At 38.6% G+C, this 22,956-nt stretch overlaps 2 protein-coding genes across 3 annotated transcripts; both read right to left on the minus strand.

Annotated features, from left to right (window-relative positions):
• Positions 1-1,780: 1,780 nt before the first annotated feature.
• Positions 1,781-4,936, minus strand: LOC117245651 (sterile alpha motif domain-containing protein 9-like). The gene has a single exon (XM_078164562.1). It carries the CDS (start codon positions 4,855-4,857, stop codon positions 2,704-2,706), a length of 2,154 nt encoding a protein of 717 aa, XP_078020688.1. The 5' UTR covers positions 4,858-4,936; the 3' UTR covers positions 1,781-2,703.
• A 6,969-nt stretch (positions 4,937-11,905) lies between these two features.
• On the minus strand, positions 11,906-19,593 carry LOC144459799 (sterile alpha motif domain-containing protein 9-like). Of its 2 annotated transcripts, XM_078164461.1 has the most exons (4): positions 19,449-19,593; positions 19,023-19,085; positions 17,474-17,536; positions 11,906-15,242 (listed from the first exon to the last, which is right to left on the minus strand). In XM_078164461.1, exon 4 carries the CDS (start codon positions 15,171-15,173, stop codon positions 13,029-13,031), a length of 2,145 nt encoding a protein of 714 aa, XP_078020587.1. In that variant the 5' UTR covers positions 15,174-15,242; positions 17,474-17,536; positions 19,023-19,085; positions 19,449-19,593; the 3' UTR covers positions 11,906-13,028. The 2 variants fall into 2 exon arrangements, with proteins under 2 accessions (XP_078020587.1, XP_078020588.1); XM_078164462.1 differs by lacking the exon at positions 19,023-19,085 and having other exon boundaries at positions 19,449-19,463.
• Between the last annotated feature and the right edge of the window lie 3,363 nt (positions 19,594-22,956).

The following is a 22,956-nucleotide window of genomic DNA, read 5'->3' on the forward strand; positions in this document are numbered from 1 at the left end:
AACTCAAATGTTCCACCAAGTTTGTGTTGTCTCGTGTTGTCTCCCTTTGCGAGGCAGACTTTCTCTTGTCTTTTTTCACGTGCGCCAGCTGCGAATGTTGATACAGGTGTTGTCATACACACCACTTGTGCAATCTGTGCTCCAATAGGAACAAGAAAGGTGTTTGTGTGCATAATTGAGTAAAATAAATTAACTAAATTAATGAACTGAATCAATTTCAAAGTACCAGTATTTTCCAAATGCAGTATAGTACCGTTTGACCTAGTACCGCGGTACTATTTTAGTACCGGTATACCGTGCAACACTAGTAGAAGGTGACAAAGCTACCAATGGGTATGTACTAGTGTTTCTGATTTAAGGAGTAAGAGCTGTTGCAGCCTTCCCCTACTAATACAGCAATATTCACCCTTTCATGCATGAATTTTTATGACCTCAGTCAAGATTTTTTTTTCTTGAGTGTTTTATTCCTCTTTAGGCATGAAAAGGTCAACTATGAAGTTAATTTTTTTAAACCTGCATTTTTTTAAGTTTTCCACATGTCCACTCAGTTGGACAGCATGCATTTAAGTTTTCAACTGAAGAAATACAAACCAGTTAAAAAATGATATATATATCATGTGAACCTATTAAAAATATATATGTTTAATGCTGTTAAACTAGTGTGTTCACATATTTTAACATGTTCATATACTGTTCAGTGCCTGTGCAAAGGTGCTGAACTTTGCTCCTGATTCCTAATCATCTCCCCTCTCTTTCTACTCCTCCCTCCTGTACCTACCTTCCCCCTCTGTCTTTCAGCTCCATCCTCTTCACTCCTGACCCCCTACCCACCTCCTCCTAGTGATCTATATCATTTTTTTCAGTGAACATTCTCTGGAAAAATAACAAAAATACTGTCAAAATATTGTTTCTGTTACAGTTACATTCTAATAAGATACATTAATTGATTTGCAGCTCAGAAAATCACTGCAAATAAGGTATTTTCAAGAACAAGGTTGCAGTAATAGTATTAATTGTTGTTGAAATATAGCCAGTGATGCGTGACATCCAGTTTAGTGGACAGATGATTAATTGTAGTTTCCTCACAGCATAAAATTAATAGTTGGAAAATTTAGTAACAGTATTACTCCTTTGATGTTACTTGATACTGGCAGAATTTTTTTTATTTACCAGGGTACTGGCAAGATATTCTTAAGCTGCGCAACATTTCTTGCTTTCCGTCGGCCATCTTGGTTTTGAGAGATTTCTGTTGCACTGACAACATCTGTCCAGTGTATGGCATGATGCACAAGGGTCCACTCTAGTGACTTAAATGCAACTATAGCATCAAAACCCATGCATATACAAGAAAATGGCGTTTAAATAGCTGTCCATTATAGTGCATGAAAGGGTTAACATGATCCATTATATGTAAAAGTCCTGCATGAAAAATTCTACTTAATACAAAGCACTGCCTCCCTGTGTCTGACATATTATTTTAAGTGATACTATTAGAGTGTTAATCCGGATGCATCAATCTGTGAGCAGCTTTTGACTGTTGTATAGTTGTTATGGTTGAGGTGAAGTTAGTTACTTCAGTGCTTCCCTAACGAGGAGTCGACCACCTATAAAGGGTCACAACATAGATCTGTGAGGAAGTAGTGGAAGAAGTACTCAGATATTTTACTTACTATGAAGTACAACTACTCCATTACAAATTACGTCCCACATTCAAAAACCTACTGAAGTTAAAGTACGAAAGTATTGGTAGTAAAACATACTTCTCCTACCAAAAATGAAATGACCTATTATGCGCTAGATTAATGTCTAGGTGTTGTCGATGTTGCACCTGGTAAAGGTTTTGTATGATATTACTATTACATAATACACATTATGTATATTATTGTGCCCAAATCCAAATAAATCCTATGATTATGTCAAGTTCAAAATATTTCAACACCTTAAAAATACGTTGGTCATTACTACTCAACAGTCAGTGCACTTCAGCTGTAGTCAACCTCTTCAAAAACTCACATAAAAGGCAAATCACACTGCAAGTTTTTTTTTTTTTTTTTTATTGCCAAAACAACATGCATTTATCATTTCAAGTGGCATTTTCATGTTCCTTTAAAACTTCATTTATTAAAATACAGATACATAATATATCAAAATGAAAGAAAGACTTTTCCCACCAACATTATTACACTAAAACATCAAAGTAAGGACCTTAATACACATCTTGCATACAGATTTATCTTTCTTAAAACCAAATGATAATACAAGGATTCTTAAAAATGGAGACCACCTGATCAAAGATACTGTTACAGGATGGTCGATTATTGTTAAATAAAAAGTTTAAAAAAAAATAAAAAGAAAATGTAAATCTGATTTTGAGAGAAAATGATTGATACACCCATCCACCACCCACAACAACTGATAATGCTGAATGGTTAAATGAACACAACTTGTGGGACGTGGACTTAAAAAGATCCCCACTACCATCCACTACAGCTTCTTGTATGTATGTATGTATGTATGTATGTATGTATAAAATAACTTGCAGATATTATTTTTTCATGATTTCATGTACATATCTCTCTGTCCCAAAGGCATTTTTAGGAACACTAGCTGATTGGCAGATGACAATGCTGGTCTGTCGGTCAGTCCACCACTTTTGAACCAATGACATTCATTTTGGTTCAGTTCCAAAGAGTTCATTGTCAATCACTGCCCAGACACGTGAGGATATCCCACTTTGAAGACGACAGGACCCTGAATGGTGAAGCCAAGATAGAAAACCATTGGGCTGAGCACTAGAGCATCAGGTTCAACCTTTGCCACTATTTTCTTCCCTCCAGCACAAACAAACACTTCCTTTGCTTCATAACCATGTGGCCTTATTAAGGAAGGTTCGCATTGCTCTACCTGGACTGGGAGAAGCATGTCTTGGATTTCTGGGACTCGCCACACATCCCCTTTGATCCACATTTCATTGATCCGCTTCCATTTCTTCGCAGTTCTTTGATCTTGATTATCCGCTAGCGCAGCATCCACCTGGGCTTCCACTATTTCATCCAACCTTGATTTGTGAATCCATTTGCTCAGTCCAGAACCCTTCCCCAGAAAAAACAGAGGCAAAAGGTACCGGCCTCGGAGGTACTTAGCGTACTTAGCTCTCTCAAATGCTTTCTCCATGAATGTGACATACTGTTGCAGGTCAGGGTCAAACATGAGGTCAAGAGGTAGTTGTTCAGGCTCCTCTCTTGTCTCTTGTTCCTCATTGCTGTCCTCATCCTCCCAGGTTTTGTCTTCTGATCCATCATCCTCTGTGGCCTGTTGTTCCTCCTCTTCATCATCATTGTCTTCTTGCCCCACCTGAGGCTCTCCCTCAGGCCAAAACAACAGCAGAGCCAAAAGGTAAAACTCAGGGCTTCTACGCCCCACTTCTGTGTCCAAGAATCTGTGAATTACTGCTTTGAGTTCATTCACCGGGGTGAGCTGAGTAGAGTTATGCATCTTGTTGCACAAGATGACGTTGGAGAGGATGTACCTCTCAGCAGCTTTGACATCATCTGCATTTGCCTCGTAGGTGGTCTTCAAATCATCTTGGACTGCCTCTAAATCAGACACTGTTTCCTTGAACTCCTCAAACCTAGCCCGTCTTCCTTTTGATGTGAAAAGGCCACGATTCAGACGATCTAGGAGGCCTGGAAAGCTGGTGGATTCAGAAGCTTCTTTTGTTGTGTACATTTTGTAACAAAGCACGACATCCTTCCAGAAGTAAGCTGGCTCTACGGATGTCATGTTAGGCTTGGAGTAGTTTAGGTACCACTCAAAAAAGTCAAACTTGGCTTCGACTTTCATTTTTAAGTTTTGGATGAAATGGCGTGATGGATAAATGCCTACCTTCTTGAGTTTCTCAAAGGTTATCTTTGCCACTTGAATGAAGCCAAATCGACCTCTGTTGTTGTAAGAAATTGAAATGCTGACAACACCAGCTGTGTCCGTCATTTCAGGGCCCTCTTCTCTGTCAGCTTTTGTCTCCACATCCCTAAAGGCTCTGAAGGCCTTTTCTGCCATGTTTAAGACATCCTCCCGTCGTCTGGCTTCCCTCATCAAACGGTTCTTATAAACCTGCCCAAGAGTGTCAGCCACATAAGAGTTGTTCGGAGCTCTTTCAATGGCTGTGATCGCCCATTCTTCAGCTTTTCTATACTTATTGGGGCCTCCTCTGATGTAATAGAGACGGGAAATGGTTTGGGGGAAAATGGGGTTCTGTCTCAATTTACTTGATGCCATTTTCAAGACAAACAAAGCCCTGTGAAATTTCTCTTTCTCTATATCCTCAATCAATCCTGAGAACTTCTTTTTACCCTTTTCTCCCTGTTCTCTCTTTGTCAGCAAATCTTTGATGAACTGGAGTATATGTGGTTGGAGTTGACTTTCACAAAATGAGAAAATAAATTTCTTCATGGTAGCACTTCTGGAAATCCCTAAGTCAGCTAGTAGTTCCACAGCTTTCTCTGCAAGCACTGGGTGAATCATACATACACGTTCAGGGCTTGTACTGGATATGTTGATTAAAACTGTAAAAGGCTCCATTCTTTCCTCAAAGGGTGGACCTCCATGGATTGGATCGGGTGGTCCAAGGATCTTCTGACACTCAGACATCAGGAGGTAGGCATCAGGAATGTACGCATTCAGCAGTGCCAAAAACGAGAATAGCTGTGTGTTGGTGGTCTCTTTGTTTTGTTGCACATACTGTGAAACATTTTCAAGAAGGTGCTTTTCCCCTGCTTCAAGCACCTCACCACCACCAACCACAAAGATTTCATCTCTGCTGTCAGGGACCACAGTTTCTGCTGAGTTATGCTCCATGATGATATGGTTAGACTTCGAGATCGCTTTGGATCTGCTTCAAAAGGTAGTCCAGCAGTATTCAAACACCTGAAGATGTGATAACAACAGAATTCATGTTAAGCATTTCATTTTACCTCTTTCTAATACTTTCTATGGCCTAGATTACACAGAAAGCCTTTTGCAGGTTGTAAAATGTGAGGCACGCCGCACTGCCTTTTTTTTAAAAATTTAATGCCACTAGTGAAAAAAAACGCTTGCGCCTTTTTATTGTTGCCTGTAGCTCTGGTTGAGGGTGAGAGGCTGTCAGTAAATAGTTTGTTGGGCACAGGGAAACAGAGATCTGTGAGGGTACATGAGACCCTAATTAAGAGGGTGGATCACAGGGAGTACCACCAGTTGGTCCAGGAGCTTCGCATCCATGATGACCATTTTCAGGCATATTTAAGGATAACCTAGGGGCAGTTTGACAACTTGCTGTCCATTGTCAGGCCGTATAGCTCTGGGTATCCAGCAACCACTACTACTATTTCACCTCCATTGTTTACCAACTGTAAACTTGTTGTCGTGACCCCCCTGGAAGGCTCGTCTCTAAAATAATCCAATTGGGCAATAGGAAAAAGGTGACATGGGGCTTTTTTTCACTTTGAGTTAGTTTTTTCTCAAGTTTTTTCAACTAGCAGAGTTCAGAGCACTCCGGCAAAAACGCCAGGTGCCCAGAGCGCAGAAACTTGGGGGTGCATTGCAACGCAAAAATTCTTATCAAAAACAGTTAGAAAAAGGCGTCTCCAACTGCCAAAAGGCTTTCTCTGTGACCACGGTCTAAGGCATTTTTTAAGGTTTTATTTGCTTCACTCATGGCATGGCTCTGTGGTTGGCAATGATGGTCAATCAAATGGTCCAACACTTTGGTCCGGACTGAAATATTTAATCTTATTACACTGCTCTATTAAATGCTGTATTCTGATTGGTCAGTCGCGGCATTCAGCGGTCTGATATTACTGTGTGAAGACCGTTGCTAGTAGCAACGGTCTTCACACAGTTGCTATGTAGCCTGGCGTTGCTAGCGACGCTGCCCTGCAACACTGCAGCTGTCAAACAACTTCAGAGGGAAAAAAACAAACAGAAATGGCTGATTTTAACATTTCTTTTAACTTATTTGGAGAGTAGCTACAAGGATTTTGAGGAATGGGATGCCGCTGAAGAAAAAGAAATGGAGAAGGAAAGAAAAAAATCAAGCAAAAAACGGTACAAGGAACTGACACCTGAAGAGCTTCAAGTGATAGAGGAGGAGAAAGATGAGATAAACACAAAAAACACAACAAAATGGGCTACTGTACTATACTGTACTGTACTACTACTACTATACTGACGGACTTTCTCTGCCAAAAACAAAAGAACACGGATTTGGATACCCACTCGGCAGTCATGCTTAATGACATTTTACGCCAGTTTTATGCCTCGGTTCAGTCCACTAAGCCTGGGTGAGTACAAAACTTTTACCAAAAGTTGTCAAATCCGGTCGGTTTTAATGCACTTCGCGGAGGCAGACAACATTATTTATTTAACTGATAATTAGCCGTGTAATAAGCGGGATAATGTATAATGAGCCGGTGAAGACTGGGAAAATAACTCCCTTCAGGCGTCGGGGTTCTATTCCCCTGTCGGGAGTCATTTTCCCAGTATTCACCGGCTCATTATACATTATCCCTTACATAATGACATTTTTGATTCCCTGAGTTTTCATCTAGCGCCATCATCAGGTCAAAATTAATTTTTTTTCAATTGAAAATTACAAACTTGACAACCTAACCTTTCTAAATAGGTCCAAGTATATTTCCTGTTGAAATATTTGTTACTGCAGTAGCTGACAGGAAGTAAACAGGGGCCAAACAAGCCCCCAGCAGGTGTATCAGAATTGAAGCCTATTTCACACGGTGGCCAGACATTGTGACTGCAACATCTGGGTCCGTCATGACATGCCATGACACGACATGCGACTATTAGTGACTCATCATCACAGTTTTTCATGACCTGAATACCCAAAAGTTGTTCTCATTTGCAAATTTAATTTATAAAGCATCTGTAAATGATTTAATAAACATTACTAAAGGTAGTATCAATTTATGAGCACAGTTTAACTGCTGACTTATTAATTTCTGGTTAAATCTCTTTGGATGTTTGCAGATTGCTGATGACAAAACACATCACAAAACAAGTTACTTACAGCAAAACATTTCATAAATAAGACCACTTATATAAAACATACCTCCCCTAAAAAAGTCCAGGAAAATTTTTAAAATGCTTAAAAAGGTGAAAAAATTAACACAGTTCAGTTAAGTAAAACCAAAAAGCCTTGAGTTTTTAAGTTTCAGCAGCAGCATAATCACCATTAAGATGATGAAATATTAATAATAAGATACTAAGCTTTAGTAACATAACAGCACACATCTTTAAATCATGCTTGTATTGATAGTATTGAAAATCTATTAAAAAGAAAAAAAAAATTATTGGAAAAATAAAGAACACATACAGTATGTATGTAATTTTGTTACCTGTTTGAGTTCCAGCAGGTGTGTGGGTGACTGAAGAGCCTGAGGGTGTTAGTTATAAACAGCTTTAAGCCACGCCTTCCTCATACTGGACATTCTTGAACTTTCGATCCGGCCTGTTGTGTAAATGTCATTTCCCCATGGTGATTAAGCATATGAAAACAAATGCACTGTAGTTTGTGTGACTAACAGCATCTTCAGTAGCTCAGGCTTGAAAGACAAGATGCCACTTTTAAGTTATGTTTATGCAGAAATAAAAATGAAGTCCTGCAGCTCAGTCATTCCGCAGGTGACAAGATGGTTCTGGTTTCCTGTAAATGCCTCTGCACTTTGTTCTTTATGAGCAAACCTTACTTTATGCATTCAACCTCTCGACCAATATAAAACAGTTTCAGTATTAAGCTGACTGAGCATTTGCACTTCAACAGACTACATCCATTAGTAAAGTTTAATATCATTAACACTGATTTCACGAATAATTCCATATGTACAATGGATTCAATTACTATGTGTTATGGTAAGGTTTCACTTCTGATGAAAAGCCTACTGACAATTATTAATTGACTCAGCAGTTCAGCAATTACAAAGAAATTTAGCATCTTTCAGCTCAGTGTTTTGGTTTTACGACTTTTAACTTTGTCTCACTTTTTTCATTAGTGTTGTTTCCAGATGCAGCGGGCCCTTTTTTTGTTGGTGAACATATTGGAGCATCAGGCTGAAGAGCAAGATATTTCTCTCAGGAGTTGGTTGAGACCAAAAACAGAGCTAAAAGGAAGTGAACATTAAGCTATCATGTGTCAGATGGACAGAAAAAAAGACTAATTGAATGCTAACACTGGTCGATTTCTACCAGATGTGTGAACAAGCAGGTCCTTGTTAAAAAAGTTCACCCTAATTTTATATGTTGATAATATGTCAGTGTTGTTTGCAGCTTGTTTCTGCTGCCCCCAAATGGCCAAAAAAAGCTTTACAGACTGCAGATTTATCACAAAAAGTGTTTGAGCGAAAGGGGAGCACTAGGTGTCTTAACCTGCTGGGTGATAGGTGTAGAGCACCTGATAACTCTTTGTTGGCTCTGACATTTGATGCAGGTGGGGGGTTTGTTAATGATACAAGTTTAGCCAGTGACCAAAACAGACAATATCCTCCAAAGACTATTAGAAATGCCTCCCCTCATCTCTTCTCCTCCAGTAGGTGTAAAACGGTTTTTACCCAATTTATAGGCAAACTGTCTCAAGTACATTACCAAAAAGAAATTGATGAATAGTATGATGAATTTTGTGAGTATGTGTGTAATGTGCCTGAAGTTTGTAGTAGGTCAATTCCTGGGAGGAAAGGTGGATGTGTAAGGAAACCCAAACCTTATTGGAATGAACAATTGAAAATACTGTGGAAGGAGATGAGGGTGGTGGAAAAAAGTTTTCTAAGAAGTGATAGTTTGAATATGAGGGAAAAACAGCAGTTAAAAAAACTAATTTAAAATTAGACAACAAACCTTTGATAAAAAATTGCGGGCCTGCAAAAGAAATTATGAGAGGGGTCAAGCATTAAAAATAGAGCATATGCAAACAAGTAACCCTCAGGTGTTTTGGAGCTTAATGAATAATCTGGGCCCCCCAAAAATTAAAAAAAAATCCAATGGAAGTTCTGTTGGAAGATGGATCCTCAGTTTTTGTTATTGACTTTGTTTTGAAAAAATGGGAAACTCATATTGGTTCCTTATTTTCGGGAGGTGATTGCCCAGTAGAGTGGGATAATTGTTTTCTTGCAGAGAAAATTATTCAGAAAAATATGATGGAAACTCATATGCAACAGGAGTACCTATATTGAAAATCAACATTTAAATGCGAGCATTACAGAAGAGGAAGTCAAGAGTGCGATTAGTAGACTCAAAGTGAGGAAAGCCACGGGTGTTGATAACTTATCGAATGAAATTTTGAGATTACCTTGTTTATTTTACATTTTACTTAATCTTTTCTCCATTTGTTTTGACTATGGTTTTCTTCCCTCGGTCTGGCAGAAATCTATTATAAAATCAATCCCTAAGTCTAAAAACAATGATCCCAGTATCCCCATGAACTGTAGGGGGGTAAGCCTTTTAAGCTGTGTTTATAAAATCTATTCCAGTATTTTAAATGAGTGACTGATGCTATTTTTGGAAATGTTTGGTTTATTAGCCGATGAACAAAATGGCTTCCATAAGAAAAGAGCATGTATTGACCACATATATTCTTTATTTACTATAGTTCATGCCAGAATACAAGAAGGGGGATCTGTTTTTTGTTGTTTTATTAATTTTCATAAAGCTTTTGATTGTATTCACCACGGTCTTCTTAGCTTTAAATTATTAAATACTGGAATAGATGGTAAATTTTACAAGGCACTAAAAGCCTTTTATCAGACCCCAGTGGCTTGTGTGCAGGTTAATCAGTATAGAACGGGCTGGTTCCCAACTCCATCTGGTGTCAAACAGGGGGATGTACTCTCTCACACCTTGTTTGCCATTTATATAAATGATCTTGTATTAGAAATCAAGCACACAGCCATAGGGGTCAGATTGGGTGACCTTACGGTTGGCTCTCTTCTGTACGCTGATGAATTAGTCCTCCTCGCAGAGTCTGAAAATGAACTCCAAATGTTATTAGATGTTGTGTACAACTGGTGTGGGAGATGGAGGTTGAGGATAAACGAAGATAAAACACAGGTTGTGCATTTCAGGAAGAAGGGACAGGTGCAGTCCAATTTCACTTTTTCTTGTGGGTCAGCACCTTTATCCTACACTAGGTTGTATAAATATCTGGGGTTTACGTTAGATGATCATCTCACATTTGAAGAGGGGATAAACGTTCTGTCGGACTCTGTGGGTAGGGCCCTGGGAGCTGTCCTTAATAGGGACCTTGCAGGGATCTTGGCTATAAAACCTACACTCAACTGTTTAAATCTTGTGTTTGTCCTATTTTAGATTATGGTGCAGGAGTTTGGGGTTATGGAAAACGTATAAAGTGTGAAGCGGTACAGAACAGAGCCATGCGTTGTTTTCTGGGTGTGCATAAATTGGCCCCAATACTTGAATTATGCGGTGACATGGGTTGGGAGCCATGTGAGGTGAGGCATGGGGGTGACATGGTGCGACTGTGGAACAGGTTGATCAATATGCCTGATAATAGACTTATACTAAACAATTTTTTTATGGGATCTCTTAAACAATTATTCTTGGGCCAAGCAGCTTGAAGAATTATTTGGTATGGCTGGTCTTCAGTATGTATATAGAAATAAATTATCTTGTTCTGTCAGTCAAATTAAAAGAGTATTATTTGAAAATTATAGACAAAAAAAGTCAGAAGAAGTTCAGTGTAAACCAAAATTGAGAACATATCGTCTGATCAAAGGTAATTATGGCCCAGAGCACTATGTCACCCTCAGCCTATCCAGAGCTCAGAGGTCAGTTTGTGCCCAGCTGAGGTGTGGTATTCTGCCTCTGGCTCTAGAAACTGGACGTTTCCATTCGATCCCTGAGGAAGACCGAAAGTGTTGTTTGTGTGATTTGGGAGAGATTGAAAATGAATTTCATTTTTTGTTTTACTGTCCTTTGTATCACGACCATGGGCAAAGGCTTTTCTGTAAAATTTTATCTGAAGATGGACCGGATTTGTTTTCAATGTCTGATGAAGGCAGACTCCAGTATTTATTTTCAGAAAAGGTATTCCTATTAGCTAAGTTCATCCAAAATGCATACGAGCAGCGTAGGAGTACACTATATGTGTGAAACACTATTACCACCTAACATTGATATGTATGTAGATGAGAAATGTCCATGGATATATATATGTATGTATGTATATGTGTGTAGGTGGGTGGATGCATATATGAAAGCATCCTTTCCTGTGCTTCTTTTGCTTTCGGTTATGTTGTACAGCTCCTTCATGTCGATTTAAGTGTCTTGTAAGCCCATGAGGGCTGGGCACCTTTGGTGTATGACACTTGGAAATAAAAAACAAACAACAAAACAACACACTCTGGCTCCATATACATTTCTTTTATTTTGTTTGATGTTTCGGAATTTGCACCTTCTTCAGGTTGTTTGTTGATCTTGAGGAAGTCCCAAAGGCCAAAATGTCATCAAAATAAAATAAATGTATCTGTTAGATCCTTTTACCAAGTACCACACTGCCTTAAAAGTCTTTGAGTTTTGTGAGTTGTTGAGTGGGTACAGTGAGGGTTTAGGGTCATGGATTCTTATGGGTCAAAGAATTCGGCGTAACACCAGTAGCAGCCATCAAAAGCATCTGGAAAATTGCTGCATTTCAGGTATTAATGATACATTAAATCAAATCAACACCAAACCCATAGAGATTATAATTACTCTACAGGTGCAAAAGAAGTTTTGGGATCCATGGCTAAAAGTTAACTAACTCAAAGCAAAGATTTTTTTGTTTTTCATTTTCAGTTTTCTGTACACCAACAACAAGCAGTAAAAATTACAACTTTTTTTTTTTTTTTTTTTTAAAAAGTTTACTTCAGTGCTTCCCTAACAAGGAGTCGACCACCTATAAAGGGTCACAACATAGATCTGTGAGGAAGTAGTGGAAGAAGTACTCAGATATTTTACTTACTATGAAGTACAACTACTCCATTACAAATTAAGTCCCGCATTCAAAAACCTACTGAAGTTAAAGTACGAAAGTATTGGCGGTAAAATACACTTCTCCTACCAAAAACAAAATGGCTGATTATGCGCTAGATTAATGTCTAGGTGTTGTCGATGTTGCACCTGGTAAAGGTTTTGTATGATATTACTATTATATAATACACATTATGTATATTATTGTGCCCAAATCCAAATAAATCCTATGATTATGTCAAGTTCAAAATATTTCAACACCTTAAAAATACGTTGGTCATTACTACTCAACAGTCAGTGCACTTCAGCTGTAGTCAACCTCTTCAAAAACTCACATAAAAGGCAAATCACACTGCAAGTTTTTTTTTTTTTTTTTTTTATTGCCAAAACAACATGCATTTATCATTTCAAGTGGCATTTTCATGTTCCTTTAAAACTTCATTTATTAAAATACATATACATAATATATCAAAATGAAAGAAATACTTTTTCTACCAACATTATTACACTAAAACATCAAAGTAAGGAACTTAATACACATCTTGCATACAGATTTATCTTTCTTAAAACCAAATGATAATACAAGGATTCTTAAAAATGGAGACCACCTGATCAAAGATACTGTTACAGGATGGTCGATTATTGTTAAATAAAAAGTTAAAAAAGAAAAAATGTAAACCTGATTTTGAGAGAAAATGATTGATACACCCATCCACCACCCACAACAACTGATAATGCTGAATGGTTAAATGAACACAACTTGTGGGACGTGGACTTAAAAAGATCCCCACTACCATCCACTACAGCTTCTTGTATGTATGTATGTATGTATGTATGTATGTATAAAATAGCTTGCAGATATTATTTTTTCATGATTTCATGTACATATCTCTCTGTCCCAAAGGCATTTTTAGGAACACTAGCTGATTGGCAGATGACAATGCTGGTCTGTCGGTCAGTCCACCACTTTTGAACCAATGACATTCATTTTGGTTCAGTTCCAAAGAGTTCATTGTCAATCACTGCCCAGACACATGAGGATATCCCACTTTGAAGACGACAGGACCCTGAATGGTGAAGCCAAGATAGAAAACCATTGGGCTGAGCACTAGAGCATCAGGTTCAACCTTTGCCACTATTTTCTTCCCTCCAGCATAAACAAACACTTCCTTTGCTTCATACCCTTGAGGGTTGCATTGCTCTACCTGGACTGGGAGAAGCATGTCTCGGATTTCTGGGACTCGCCACACATCCCCTTTGATCCACATTTCATTGATCCGTGTCCATTTCTTCGCAGTTCTTTGATCTTGATCATCCGCTAGTTCAACATCCACCTGGGCTTCCACTATTTCATCCAACCTTGATTTGTGAATCCATTTGCTCAGTCCAGAACCCTTCCCCAGAAAAAACAGAGGCAAAAGGTACCGGCCTCGGAGGTACTTAGCGTACTCAGCTCTCTCAAATGCTTTCTCCATGAATGTGACATACTGTTGCAGGTCAGGGTCAAACATGAGGTCAAGAGGTAGTTGTTCAGGCTCCTCTCTTGTCTCTTGTTCCTCATTGCTGTCCTCATCCTCCCAGGTTTTGTCTTCTGATCCATCATCCTCTGTGGCCTGTTGTTCCTCCTCTTCATCATCATTGTCTTCTTGCCCCACCTGAGGCTCTCCCTCAGGCCAAAACAACAGCAGAGCCAAAAGGTAAAACTCAGGGCTTCTACGCCCCACTTCTGTGTCCAAGAATCTGTGAATTACTGCTTTGAGTTTATTCACCGGGGTGAGCTGAGTAGAGTTATGCATCTTGTTGCACAAGATGACGTTGGAGAGGATGTACCTCTCGGCGGCTTTGATATCATCCACATTTGCCTCATAGGTGGTTTTCAAATCATCTCGGACTGCCTCTAAATCAGACACTGTTTCCTTGAACTCCTCAAACCCAGCCTGTCTTCCTTTTGATGTGAAAAGGCCACGATTCAGACGATCTAGGAGGCCTGGAAAGCTGGTAGATCCAGAAGCTGTTTTTGTTGTGTACAGTTCGTAACAAAGTACAACATCCTTCCAGAAGTAAGGTGGCTCTAAGGTTGTCATGTCAGGCTTGGAGTAGTTTAGGTACCACTCAAAAAAGTCAAACTTGGCTTCGACTTCCATTCTTTTGCTTTGGATGAAACGCTGTGCCTGTGTAGCATAAATGCCTGCCTTGTTGCATTTCTCAAAGGTTATCTTTGCCACTTGAATGAAGCCAAATCGACCTCTGTTGTTGTAAGAAATTGAAATGCTGACAACACCAGCTGTGTCCGTCATTTCAGGGCCCTCTTCTCTGTCAGCTTTTGTCTCTACATCCTTAAAGGCTCTGAAGGCCTTTTCTGCCATGTTTAAGACATCCTCCCATCGTCTGGCTTCCCTCATCAAACGGTTCTTATAAACCTGCCCAAGAGTGTCAGCCACATAAGAGTTGTTCGGAGCTCTTTCAATGGCTGTGATCGCCCATTCTTCAGCTTTTCCATAGTCAATGGCGTCTTCTGTGATGTAATAGAGACGGGAAATGGTTTGGGGTAAAAAGGGGTCCTGTCGAAATTTATTTGATGCCATTTTCAAGACAGACACAGCGTTGTGAAATTTCTCTTTCTCTATATCCTCAATCAATCCTGAGAACTTCTTTTTACCCTTTTCTTCCAGCTCTCTCTTTGTCAGCAAATCTTTGATGAACTGGAGTATATGTGGTTGGAGTTGACTTTCACAAAATGAGAAAATAAATTTCTTCATGGTAGCACTTCTGGAAATCCCTAAGTCAGCTAGTAGATCCACAGCTTTCTCTGCAAGCACTGGGTGAATCATACATACACGTTCAGGGCTTGTACTGGATATGTTGATTAAAACTGTAAAAGGCTCCATTCTCTCTTCAAAGGGTGGACCTCCATGGATTGGATCGGGTGGTCCAAGGATCTTCTGACACTCAGACATCAGGAGGTAGGCATCAGGAATGTACGCATTCAGCAGTGCCAAAAACGAGAATAGCTGTGTGTTGGTGGTCTCTTTGTTTTGTTGCACATACTGTGAAACATTTTCAAGAAGGTGCTTTTCCCCTGCTTCAAGCACCTCACCACCACCAACCACAAAGATTTCATCTCTGCTGTCAGGGACCACAGTTTCTGCTGAGTTATGCTCCATGATGATATGGTTAGACTTCAAGATTGCTTTGGATCTGCTTCAAAAGGTAGTCCAGCAGTATTCAAACACCTGAAGATGTGATAACAACAGAATTCATGTTAATCATTTCATTTTACCTCTTTCTAATACTTTCTATGGCCTAGATTACACGGAAAGCCTTTTGCAGGTTGTAAAATGTGAGGCACGTTGCACTGCCTTTTTTTAAAAAAAATTTAATGCCACTAGTGAAAAAAAAAACGCTTGCTGCGCCTTTTTATTGTTGCCAGGGAACCACCTGATCACCTCTTTATTCTAACCTTCCTGTGTAATCAATCTGCTGTTTATGTATTTATTTTAGTTATTTCACAGTAATTAGTATCTAGTTCCTAAAATGTTGAGGCAGAGGGTACTTGCTGTAGCTCTGGTTGAGGGTGAGACGCTGTCAGTAAATAGTTTGTTGGGCACAGGGAAACAGAGATCTGTGAGGGTACATGAGACCCTAAAAAAGAGGGTGGATCACAGGGAGTACCACCAGTTGGTCCAGGAGCTTCGCATCCATGATGACCATTTTCAGGCATATTTAAGGATAACCTAGGGGCAGTTTGACAACTTGCTGTCCATCGTCGGGCCGTATAGCTCTGGGTATCCAGCAACCACTACTACTATTTCACCTCCATTGTTTACCAACTGTAAACTTGTTGTCGTGACCCCCCTGGAAGGCTCGTCTCTGAAATAATCCAATCGGGCAATGGGAAAAAGGTGACATGGGGCTTTTTTTCTGCTTTGAGTTAAATTTTTATCAACTAGCAGAGTTCAGAGCACTCCAGCAAAAACGCCAGGTGCCCAGAGCGCAGAAAGTTGGGGGTGCATTGCAACGCAAAAAACGCAAGCAAAAAGCTTCATTCTTATCAAAAACAATAAAAAAAGGCGTCTCCAACTGCCAAAACGCTTTCTCTGTGACCACGGCCTAAGGCATTTTCTAAGGTTTTATTTGCCTCACTCATGGCATGGCTCTGTGGTTGGCAATGATGGTCAATCAAATGGTCCAACACTTTGCTCCAGACTGAAATATTTAATCATAATGACATTTTTGATTCCATGAGTTTTCATTTAGCGCCATCATCAGGTCAAAATTAGATTTTCGCGTTAATCGCGATTAGATTAATGCAATCTATAACGCATTTATTTTTTTTAATCGCATTTTAATTCCGCAAGCCTTTTTGTCCCTTCTACTCACCCGTAGTCGGCTCCTCTAGCTGTAGCCTTCATGCTTCGAAGCGGCTTCCTGCAGTAAACTTAACGCGGTGATGGAAAGAAAGAGTGCTACTGGACTTTTGAACGGTTTGCTTAACTTTAAAAAACTTCCAGACGGTTCAGTTGACAAGTCAAAAGTAAAATGCAACCTGTGTCAAACAGAGTTTAACTACCACCGGAGTACGTTGAGTTTGAGTTACCACCTCCACGCTAAACACCTAGGTGCAGCTGGCGCACCCCAGCCAAGCAAGCCTCAGCTCCGCCAAAGTACCATTTTGGAGTGTGGACGAAAGTACGTCGAAGAAGTTAACTAAAATGATCGCTAAATGGGTGGCAACTGACTGCAGACCAGTCAACATCGTAGAAGACTCAGGTATTGTATTAAGTTGGTCTACATGGCACTTTTTTGAAAGAAAATACAAAAGGTCAAAAAGGAAATTCTTTCTTTGAGTTCATTTCATTCCCAATTAAGACACTCTGGTAAGAAATGCTTTACATTATGGGCTTAAAACTGCCTTGAAATGCAAAATAACAGAATTGTAAACATGCAATTCAAAACGCGATTAATCACGATTAAAAAAATTACTCGTTTGACAGCCCTCAGTTTTTTCAATTGAAAGTTACAAACTTGACAACCTAACCTTTCTAAATGGGTCCAAGTATATTTCCTGTTGAAATATTTGTTACTGCAGTAGCTGACAAGAAGTAAACAGGGGCCAAACAAGCCCCCAGCAGGTGTATCAGAATTGAAGCCTATTTCACACGGTGGCCAAACATTGTGACTGCAACATCTGGGTCCGTCATGACATGCCATGACATGACATGACATGACATGACATGACATGACATGACATGCGACTATTAGTGACTCATCATCACAGTTTTTCACGACCTGAATACCCAAAAGTTGTTCTCATTTGCAAATTTAATTTATAAAGCATCTGTAAATGATTTAATAAACATTACTAAAGGTATTATCAGTTTATGAGCACAGTTTAACTGCTGACTTATTAAAAAGTGGTACCATTTAAGGTATTTCATATTTACTGAAATTAATGTGTACTGACCTGCACCAGCTCTTATGATGTAGCCCAACTTCTGGTTAAATCTCTTTGGATGTTTGCAGATTGCTGATGACAAAACACATCACAAAACAAGTCACTTACAGCAAAACATTTCATAAATAAGCCCACTTATATAAAACATACCTCCCCTAAAAAAGTCCAGGAAAATTTTTAAAATGTTTAAAAGTTGAAAAAATTAACACAGTTCAGTTAAGTAAAACCAAAAAGCCTTGAGTTTTTAAGTTTCAGCAGCAGCATAATCACCATTAATATGAATTATTACACGGCTCTATTAAATGCTGTATTCTGATTGGTCAGTCGCGGCATTCAGCGGTCTGATATTACTGTGTAATGATTCATTGCTAGTAGCAACGGTCATTACACAGTTGCTATGTAGCCCGGCATTGCTAGCGACGCTGCCCTGCAACACTGCAGCTGTCAAACAACTTCAGAGGGAAAAAACAAACAGAAATGGCTGATTTTAACATTTCTTTTAACTTATTTGGAGAGTAGCTACAAGGATTTTGAGGAATGGGATGCCACTGAAGAAAAAGAAATGGAGAAGGAAAGAAAAAAATCAAGCGAAAAACGGTACAAGGAACTGACACCTGAAGAGCTTCAAGTGATAGAGGAGGAGAAAGATGAGATAAATACAAAAAACACAACAAAATGGGCTACTGTACTATACTGTACTGTACTACTACTACTATACTGACGGACTTTCTCTGCCAAAAACAAAAGAACACGGATTTGAATACCCACTCGGCAGTCATGCTTAATGACATTTTAGGCGAGTTTTATGCCTCGGTTCAGTCCACTAAGCCTGGGTGAGTACAAAACTTTCACCAAAAGTTGTCGAATCCGGTCGGTTTTAATGCACTTTGCGGAGGCAGACAACATTATTTATTTAACTGATAATTAGCCGTGTAATAAGCGGGATAATGTATAATGAGCTGGTGAATACTGGAAAAATAACTCCCTTCAGGCGTCGGGGTTCTATTCCCCTGTCGGGAGTCATTTTCCCAGTATTCACCGGCTCATTATACATTATCCCTTACATAATGACATTTTTGATTCCCTGAGTTTTCATCTAGCGCCATCATCAGGTCAAAATTCGATTTTTTTCAATTGAAAATTACAAACTTGACAACCTAACCTTTCTAAATGGGTCCAAGTATATTTCCTGTTGAAATATTTGTTACTGCAGTAGCTGACAAGAAGTAAACAGGGGCCAAACAAGCCCCCAGCAGGTGTATCAGAACTGAAGCCTATTTCACACGGTGGTCAGACATTGTGACTGCAACATCTGGGTCCGTCATGACATGCCATGACACGACATGCGACTATTAGTGACTCATCATCACAGTTTTTCACGACCTGAATACCCAAAAGTTGTTCTCATTTGCAAATTTAATTTATAAAGCATCTGTAAATGATTTAATAAACATTACTAAAGGTAGTATCAATTTATGAGCACAGTTTAACTGCTGACTTATTAAAAAGTGGTACCATTTAAGGTATTTCATATTTACTGAAATTAATGTGTACTGACCTGCACCAGCTCTTATGATGTAGCCCAACTTCTGGTTAAATCTCTTTGGATGTTTGCAGATTGCTGATGACAAAACACATCACAAAACAAGTCACTTACAGCAAAACATTTCATAAATAAGCCCACTTATATAAAACATACCTCCCCTAAAAAAGTCCAGGAAAAATTTTAAAATGTTTAAAAGGTGAAAAAATTAACACAGTTCAGTTAAGTAAAACCAAAAAGCCTTGAGTTTTTAAGTTTCAGCAGCAGCATAATCACCATTAAGATGATGAAATATTAATAATAAGATACTAAGCTTTAGTAACATAACAGCACACATCTTTAAATCATGCTTGTATTGATAGTATTGAAAATCTATTAAAAAGAAAAAAAAAATTATTGGAAAAATAAAGAACACATACAGTATGTATGTAATTTTGTTACCTGTTTGAGTTCCAGCAGGTGTGTGGGTGACTGAAGAGCCTGAGGGTGTTAGTTATAAACAGCTTTAAGCCACGCCTTCCTCATACTGGACATTCTTGAACTTTTGATCCGGCCTGTTGTGTAAATGTCATTTCCCCATGGTGATTAAGCATATGAAAACAAATACACTTTAGTTTGTGTGACTAACAGCATCTTCAGTAGCTCAGGCTTGAAAGACAAGATGCCACTTTTAAGTTATGTTTATGCAGAAATAAAAATGAAGTCCTGCAGCTCAGTCATTCCGCAGGTGACAAGATGGTTCTGGTTTCCTGTAAATGCCTCTGCACTTTGTTCTTTATGAGCAAACCTTACTTTATGCATTTAACCTCTCGACCAATATAAAACACTTTCAGTATTAAGCTGTTGAGTTAATTTATTAAGAGTTGAAAATTACATTTTTTAAAGAAGCATTGAGAATCTTTCTATGGATTATAGCATTATATTGCAAACAATGAAAACTATAATGATAGGAGGGCTTGCTAATATGACCTCAGCATGAGGCCATTCATAAATACACAGTGCATATTCCTTCTAAGGCAAAAAGGCAAGAATATTTTTCACTCACATACTGACTGAGCATTTGCACTTCAACAGACTACATCCATTAGTAAAGTTAACAACATTGATTTCACGAATAATTTCATATGTACAATGGATTCAGTTACTATGTGTTATGGTAAGGTTTCACTTCTGATGAAAAGCCTACTGACAATTATTAATTGACTCAGCAGTTCAGCAATTACAAAGAAATTTAGCATCTTTCAGCTCAGTGTTTTGGTTTTAAGACTTTTAAAGTTTTTGTCTCCCTTTTTTCATTAGTGTTGTTTCCAGATGCAGCGGGCCCTTTTTTTGTTGGTGAACATATTGGAGCATCAGGCTGAAGAGCAAGATATTTCTCTCAGGAGTTGGTTGAGACCAAAAACAGAGCTAAAAGGAAGTGAATATTAAGCTATCATGTGTCAGATGGCCAGAAAAAGACTAATTGAATGCTAACATTGGTCGATTTCTACCAGATGTGTGAACAAGCAGGTCCTTGATAAAAAGTTCACCCTAATTTTATATGTTGATAATATGTCAATGTTGTTTGCAGCTTGTTTCTGCTGCCCCCAAATGGCCAAAAAAGCTTTACAGACTGCAGATTTATCACAAAAAGTGCCTGAGTTGGTTGTTAAAAACAGCGTGAAAGTTAATTCTTGACCAAAATAAAAATCTCAGCTTAAGGTTTACATTCTAGCTTTTTCTGAAAGTTGAGATGAAATTTCAGAAATGCCTTGTTTAACCCTTTTAGATGACATCTCCGAACATTTTGAGCACCTATTTAACAATATATGCCAAATACATATATATATATATATATATATATATATATATATATATATATATATTTTTTTTTTTTTTTTGTTCTTCTTCTTAATATTACAACGCATTCTCACTCTGACCTTATCACATATTGACATTTGGTCATGGACTTTCTACGTCCACATATGACATGCAAGGTATCCTGGTTGACGTTCTGGGACACCGTGTCAAGTTCTGCCTGTTACACGCATTGTCTTCTTTCAAAATAAACATACTAAGTTAGTACAACACCGCAAATTGATGTTTATTTTTCCTTCAACAACAAACACATGGTTGGGTTTAGGCAACAAAAGGAAGTGGTTAGGTTTAGAAAAAGAACAGATTTTGGCTTTAGAATCATACAGGACGCTAACACCGCTCTCTGGACCCATCCACCACCCCTCCACCATATTCCTGTAAACAACCCAATCGTCACCAGCAGACAGTGCATCTTGGGATAGGCTGTGCCACAAAGGATTCATCCGTTGCATCCTCCAAATTCTAGGAAAGAAGGCGACATTTCCTGGCTACATTTGAAGATGATGTAGTTCCATACTTAGGTTAGCTACAACAGGTTTTCTGAGCTATTTCAATGTTATCTTCATGACTCCTGCATTCAACCACACCTACTATAAAAACAAAAACAGATTTAATAGATGATTTAATGAGATAATAAGCCTCAGACCAAATGCAATGAAAAGTGTGCAGGTAGGAAAACTGGTTTCATTGTCTACAGAGCGAAGGATTTCTCGTGTTTCATCAGTACTCCTAAGATAGTCTCAGGTAAACACACCCACCTGTCTGTTTGGTTCCATTGGTCTTTGTCGTGTTTGCAATCAAAGATTTGTTCATATTTGTCAGCTCGCCAGCAGATTGTGACCTCAGATACACCCCGTTTTTCCAGCTGAGCCTGAAAATTGAATGCAGTTGCGCAATGATTCAAAGTACAGACTTGATTTCTGTTTCATTTTATCTTTGTGTGATTGTCTTTCTTTTTCTCTCACCTGCTTTAGCAACAAATCACTCTCTGAAGGAAGATTCATATTGACCTCAGAGCTTATTTTCCACTTGGTTCTCTTGGTTTTCACTGGAAATAGACTTGATTGTAGAACACGTGTCGCACACTCTGGCTCCATATACATTTCTTTTATTTTGTTTGATGTTTTGGAATTTGCACCTTCTTCAGGTTGTTTGTTGATCTTGAGGAAGGCCCAAAGGCCAAAATGTCATCAAAATAATAATAATGTATCTGTTAGATCCTTTTACCAAGTACCACACTGCCTTAAAAGTCTTTGAGTTTTGTGAGTTGTTGAGTGGGTACAGTGAGGGTTTAGGGTCATGGATTCTTATGGGTCAAAGAATTCGGCGTAACACCAGTAGCAGCCATCAAAAGCATCTGGAAAATAGCTGCATTTCATGTATTTATGATACATTAAATCCAATCAACACCAAACCCATAGAGATTATAATTACTCTACAGGTGCAAAAGAAGTTTTGGTATCTATGGCTAAAAGTTAACTAACTCAAAGCAAAGATTTTTTTGTTTTTCATTTTCAGTTTTCTGTCCACCAACAACAAGCAGTAAAAATTACAACTTTTTTTTTAAAGTTACAAATGTTCCTCATACTGTCTTGCTACTCCTGCCTTGCACCTTGAATGCCTGTGAGGATTAAATGATCCATTTTGTATGCAAACCCACTAAGGTGTGTGCTGGTGCAATCAACATATATTTGACTACAGGTGTACTGGAAAGCATTTACACAAGTACACAGGTACATGGCAAAGTCTTCAGGTTAAAACCTCAGATCTAGTAAAGACTAATAAATCACTTTAGAGATCAAGAAAGTAATTCAAAAGTTAAGTTTTGAAAAGACAGTTTTGGGGGTTCTTGGGTAAAATAAATAAATAAATAAATCCTCCAATCCATAGGTCATTTGTTCCTGCCTCTACTACAACCCACAGAAGTGTTTCCTAAATTAGCAGCCCTACCAGTGGCTGGAGATCAACACAAAAACAACAAATATGACCATTGATGGTTGCTGTTTTAAAAACATGGTAAATTTTGTGAAATGGTTGCAGTTTTGTTGGGTTAAGGCAACAAAACTACTTGGTTAGGTTTGGAAAAAGATCA

The sequence above is a fragment of the Epinephelus lanceolatus genome, chromosome 22 (assembly GCF_041903045.1).
Source record: "Epinephelus lanceolatus isolate andai-2023 chromosome 22, ASM4190304v1, whole genome shotgun sequence".
In the NCBI taxonomy this organism is placed as follows: Eukaryota; Metazoa; Chordata; class Actinopteri; order Perciformes; family Serranidae; genus Epinephelus; species Epinephelus lanceolatus.

What these genes read in the sequence shown, in the direction of transcription:
- LOC117245651 (XM_078164562.1), bottom strand. Translation starts at nt 4,857, where the DNA reads ATGGAGCATAACTCAGCAGAAACTGTGGTCCCTGACAGCAGAGATGAA.
- LOC144459799 (XM_078164461.1), bottom strand. Translation starts at nt 15,173, where the DNA reads ATGGAGCATAACTCAGCAGAAACTGTGGTCCCTGACAGCAGAGATGAA.